We start from the raw sequence: 6,202 nt of genomic DNA on the forward strand, positions 1-6,202 counted from the left end.
TATGAAATTATTAGAACATTTTATTCATCTTTATTTGACCTCAAAGCATATCAGATTCCGTAATTCTCATCCCCCCATGTGAACTCTGGACACCACTGCTCTAAATGACACATGAAATTTGGGATGTTTTCTAGAAGAAAAACTGTCTATGTAAATGTTTATCTCTTACCCAAACTCCCAGAATCCATCCAAAGCGAACAAGCTTGACTTTAGGTCTCTCATCTTCTGGTGGAGGAGGAAGGTCTTCTTCACCTTGCTATGTTTACAAGAATACATGAAGTTTTATTTTTAACATTCAAAAATGCAAATCAAAAGCAACAAGTACTATCATTAGTGTTATTAGTAAATTAATACTACTGTTGTACAATCAATCCTACTTAGATACCTTCAGAAATTTAACCACTTAAGCAATCAATTTACAAATATTCTGTACCATTTAGTTAATTAGATTCAGTTATGCATTGTCAACAAAATTAATTAGATATTTATTTTCATAAACTAACCACAAAGATGGTTTTTACTTACTGGTTTGCGCAGAATATCTAAAGATGGTCTGGAACACTTCATACGTCCCGTCCAAGTGTCTTTTGCATAGAAATCAAGCTTTGGCACAGGGTCAAGGTGACTGTAAAAAGTCATTTTTTTCGTTGGGTCTTTTCCATAATCAACCTCTTCTGTCTCTTGAGGTGGCTGAATGTTGGCTGAGTTGCCTCTGCGCAAGATTACATTTTTCAGACGTGCAAAATAACTTGCCATTGTGTTTTTTTCTAATCTGGCCTTTGCTGAAAAAAACTCAATTGTGAGCAGACTTAGATCCACAACATCCAAAATAACACATTTAGTGTAGCCAACCCAGTGAGGGAGTAGACCTTTCCTTTTATACTTAAATTGAGCCTACTCCAACACACCCACACATACACACAGCTGTACATACACACATCTATGCACACAAACATACATTATTAGGTGTACACAAACATTGTTGCAGAACAATGACTAGCAATTCTTTGTATTGTGTTCTTAAGCTATCTTAGAAATCTTTTTTGTAAATATTGACTGACAGGATTTTTTATTTCACATAGAGACAGATTCCATTAAAAAGAGACTGTGTCTGTTTCCCACACGACTAAAAACAAAACTCCCACTCAATCATGTAGAAAACACAAACACAACTTTTTTTTCCAAAATAACTATCAAAAATCACATTATTACAGTTCGTAGTATCGATGTGCTTTTTCTGACAGACATTTACTTAAACCAATATTAGCATGTTTGACTTAATAAAATACAGTTTATTTGAAAAAAATGTTATAAAAAACAAACATTTTACATTCTTTGAAGCAACGAAATATTTCAACTGACATCAAAACAGCATATACAACTTCTCAAACCTGTACACATATCTCAAATCTTCTTAAATATTTCAAAGCCCAACTTAAAAAGACAAATCACAATTAGCTCAGTTGTTACTGAGACAGACGAGTCAAAACTCAACCACATCCAAAAAATTTCCCTTAAATTCTGGTCACACTTAAATTCAAGTTCACCAACACACTTCAGTAAGAAGCCCTTAAAACCCAAGATAAAATACTTAAAACCAGTCCCATCTTTCATCTGGCTCTGAAACTCCAGATCAGCACTAGGGAACAGAAACAAACCACAATAAATATTTGGATCATTGTGACAATGAAAGTAAAAACCAAAGTAAAGTAGAATGTTATTGGGCACTAAAAAGAAAATACAATCTATCAAAATATCTTTACAGTGTTAGAGATGTAAAACAGAGACGAATCTTCATAAAACACAGACTCAGTGAGTCTGCAAATAGAGAAAGGCAGACACACACAGATATGGCTCCCAAAAGAAATGCGAATATGTGTTTATTGTGACAGTGGCGAGATGGAGACAGAGACACACTTTCTCCTTAACTGTGCTAAATATAAAGAACTCAAAATCTCAAAGCTCATACCAAAGTTTCACAGCTCTTCAGAATCAGATCAAATGAAGATGTTACTGGGGGAAGACAGATGCCCGTCAGCTGCTGCTAAATTAATTTATCCGTTACACACCCTCAGAAATACTCCACAGCCCTGATCTTGTATATTACTTCTACTCTACCTTTCATGTGCCTCTGTAAATATAAATTTGTATAATTCAAATGTTTATATTACAAAGTCTAAACCACAATCTTTTGATGTTTTGCAAGGAACAGAAACGAAACCAGAAACTTTCAAAAAATATGTTCCAGAACAGAATCATTTATTTAAAATAAGGGTAACCGGTTAATACCGTTACTTTTTCGTTCTTTGGCAAGATTTCTGTGCAATATGACTCGGTGAAGATCACTTCACAATTATTTTTTTTTAATTGTGTGTGTGTGTGTGTGTGTGTGAGAGAGAGAGAGAGAGAGAGAGAGAGAGAGAGCAGTAAATGCAGCTGAACGAATACACTGCGTGTTTTAAAGTAAAAAAATAAATAAATAACGAAACGCAATATGTGGAGGCCGGTGTTGAATCTGTCTGTATGATATGAAAAATATCTTACGTGAGCCTGTGGCTAAAGTATAAAAGTGGAACTCTTTGTAGCATAATCAGGGCTTGACATTAACTTTTTTGCTCACCAGCCAAAGTGGCTAGTTGTTTTTCAAAGGTACTAGCCAAAGTTAAATTGTATGTGATTAAATTTGACTTTGGCATCCTAAAATTACTTTAATTCGAGCAAATTTACTTGCTAAATTAGATGCAGACTGAATTTCAAATGCAGTCTGACTACCCGAATTAAGACAACATTTAGCTTGTATATAGCTGGTATATCAGTATAGATCATGTAAGATGCATGAAAAACATGCTAGTAAGTAAGGCATAAATAGATTAACTTTGAATGAATATATTAAAAGTAGAACAGGGGTGTAGAAGAAACACTAATTCTAAACTGAAAAGATAAACACAAAACCCATCGATAACCACTTTAAATATTTATTAACAACAGCAGTAAATACTGTCACGATCTGTCCATTAATTTTACTGTCATGCAGATGTATTTTATAAGCTAAATGGTTTCTGATAAAAGTGATTTAAGACTTTTAATGACAAATGTCGGGAGGGCATTATTGTTACATTAAAATGATGCGCGAACCTCTCGATGGCGGGTTTCTTTTGATTTCGTGTGCATTCAGGTATGCGCTGAATTTCTCTTCGCTCTTGCACTGAGAGTTTGCACGCAATTTATATCTAATCAATCACTTCCATGCAATTGTTTTATCTTTCCCGAAGTGTGTATGCGCTCAGACTGCGTCCTCGTGTGCATTCGCAAATCCATCAGCTCTCGCGCGCTCTCTGGAAGGTGACGCTTTGGTCCGCAACGCCCCGCTGATCGCGTGCGCGTCTCTCAACAGATCTCTGTGCGTTGCTCTGGGTGCAGAATGCTCATGGAAGTTGTAGTTTTCCAGTGTCGCATTGCGTATTGTTTATCATTTCGCATAACTTTTAAGAAAACAGACCCGCCTTACGGCCGAAATCTTACCCGCGTTTGGCGGGTGTTAATGTCAAGCCCTGGTCATAATACCATAAATTCCAATATTATAATTCACTTACTGCCAGCAAAAATGAGCCTTGGTTTGTGCTCTCTGGAAGAGAAAAGCCCACTTGCATATCGTTGTTCAGCTCGTCTTTTTTTGTCTGTAATTTACAACTTTCGGCGGGGCAAAAGATCACGTTGCTGTGCACGAAACAGCATTTCGAATGCACACCAAAAATTACTACTTTACCAGTGCTTTTGTAAGTGGCGACAACGATCTGTGAACTATTGTGTTAACGACTGTGTAGCTGCTTTGTTTGTTGCTGGAGGACGCTTGCTTTACAAAAACGGTGCTGTACTTAAAGGTAAATTATAGTTCGCCTCAAATTTTTTTTATTTGTGTATTTATTTAATGTGTATTATTTCTTCCCCAAGCTCATAAAATAAATTTGGGTCGCACATAAATTGGCAGGGTCGGTCGGAAACCGGAACCAAACAAATTTTTTTTTTAGGCCCCAGCAAGCAGACTACTCAAGCCCAAGTCTCTAATGCTCAGTCATAAAAGGTAAATATTGTAGGCTACCAAGTATCTCAAGATGTTTTTATACTAATTAGTGGTGTAACGGATCACAGTTGATCCATGATCCGTACAGATCACGACCCACGGTTTGCTCGCATGCGATTTGCGGATTAATACACAAATTTCAATAGGGTGAAAGTTGATAATTTGCACGTCTTTCAAAGGCTTGCAAATGTTAAAGATATAGCGGAGGATTTTCTCGAATTTTAGAAAAGAACCGCCTCTCCACTTTTAAAAAAAATGCAATTGTGCAATACTCCTGATTGACAACTAGGAGGACCAATAGTCTTGATGATCCACCCGGAAAAAGAAAATCCTCCGTAATACCTTTAACACTTGTAACACAATGTTAACAGCTGCAAAAAAGCACTAAAGTGAGCAATTTTCTGTACGCATGCGGTTGAATGTGTCTGTGTGTGTGTGTGTGCGCGCGTGTTTAAGTGCACTCAAAAGTACATACACGGAGAGACGCTTTTCAAAAAGCAAGCGAACAGTCTTTCTGTTCTTGACAGGACACATACAAACAAAATGATCTTGAAATACCACAGTATTGTTTTTCCAATAAAAACATTTGTTTACGTTGTTTGCCAATAAACAACATGACAGAAATTGTCCTTGTCTTAATTCATGTATAATGTTGAAACAAATGTTGGCATGTCAGAATTACAGTTATGGCGCTTACATAATGTAGACTTTTTGTCCCACAGCTGACATGGAACGTTATTAACCGGTTCAGAAACTATATTTTTTGTTCTAATCAGTTCAGGAACATCAATTTTAGGGCTGAACCGAAAAACGGAAAACGTTAAAATACCGCTTTTCTATGTTCGGAACGGACAATTGGGAAAAAATCTGGTTCAAAGCCCTGGTTTAAACACAGTTGGAACATCTGAGCTAAAATGCCCAGTTTGGCTATACATTTCAATTCACTACAAAGTACACATTAAAGTGCGTTATAAAAAATTATAATAACAAATAAATACATAAAAATAATAATAAAAACAAAAGAAACTTGCCTTTAAGAAGTGGTACATAAACGGTTTCAGGGGTAACAACATAAACAAGCAGCTTTAGTGGTCAGCTCCGCTAAGAATAAATAACAACAAAGTATTAACTTTAGGGCTTTTTTACACCTGAAATTGTTAACCCTGGGTTATTCTAAACCCAGGGTTAACGGAATCCTGGGTTATTTTTTTCATGTTTCACACTATTCAAACTTAACCAGGGGTTAAGAGATAACCCTGGGTATTCATAATTTGACGTTTCACACTGTGCATTCCTAAACCCTGGGTCAGGAGTCTCCAACCCAGTTTCAACACACCTGTCTGTAATTATCAAGCCTTGATTAGCTACTTCAGCTGTGTTTAATAAGGGTCATAACATTCTAACCCTGCTTCGTTTCACACTGCATGCGTTTGGCACCACAATGCGGGGTTAACACCACAAATGCGGTGTTAACCCTGCTCCAGAGCAGGGTTTCATAACCCTGGGTAAAAAGCAGTGCTAACACCGCTTTCAAATTACAGGTGTGAAACGCTCCTTAACCCAGGGTTTAAAGCGGGGTTTAGAATGAAGATAACCCAGGGTTAAGCGCAGTGTGAAAACCCCTTTTAAGTAAGGAATAATTGACGACGGGCCATTGAATAATAAGAAAATAATGCACACCAAGGTGGTAATGCGGCACGACGTAATACCACGAATTATTTTCAAATAATTCAAAGGACCGGAGTCAATTATTCCTCTTATACCACGGTTACCACAAACATTGCTCTGGTGCCTATTTTTAAGACATTTGAAAAGTTAGGTGTGCGGTTTACAGAAAAATAATCAACACCCATAGAACATTTCTCAGACAATCAGAATGCAGCATTCAACAGACCCGTGGTATAAATGTAATTAATTTATATAACAAGCAAGATAAACAACACGTAGATTACCCATGAAACTAAAACATTTATTTCTATTTAACAAGGTATTTGTTCAAGAGTTCAGTTTAGCAACTAGTCAGACCATTAAAAAAACTGAAACCGGAAGTCAAGTTCGGACCAGACGCGTATCGTGTCACTGCACATGCAGTTTTTTTATTTTTTATCCACTTTTTATGGC

General features: G+C 36.6%; 1 protein-coding gene across 1 annotated transcript in view; it reads right to left on the reverse strand.

Moving 5' to 3' along the window:
- LOC141353194 (solute carrier family 12 member 3-like) overlaps positions 1–920 on the reverse strand; it is a 30,533-nt gene extending 29,613 nt beyond the window's left edge. Inside the window, exons 1-2 of the mRNA XM_073859675.1 lie at positions 526–920; positions 170–256 (exon numbers count right to left, since the gene is read on the reverse strand). Of these exons, the coding sequence (XP_073715776.1) occupies positions 170–256; positions 526–756 (318 nt within the window). The 5' untranslated portion in view covers positions 757–920. The remainder of the gene's footprint in view (positions 1–169; positions 257–525) is intronic.
- Between the last annotated feature and the right edge of the window lie 5,282 nt (positions 921–6,202).

This window comes from Misgurnus anguillicaudatus, chromosome 21, assembly GCF_027580225.2.
Source record: "Misgurnus anguillicaudatus chromosome 21, ASM2758022v2, whole genome shotgun sequence".
Classification (NCBI taxonomy): domain Eukaryota; kingdom Metazoa; phylum Chordata; class Actinopteri; order Cypriniformes; family Cobitidae; genus Misgurnus; species Misgurnus anguillicaudatus.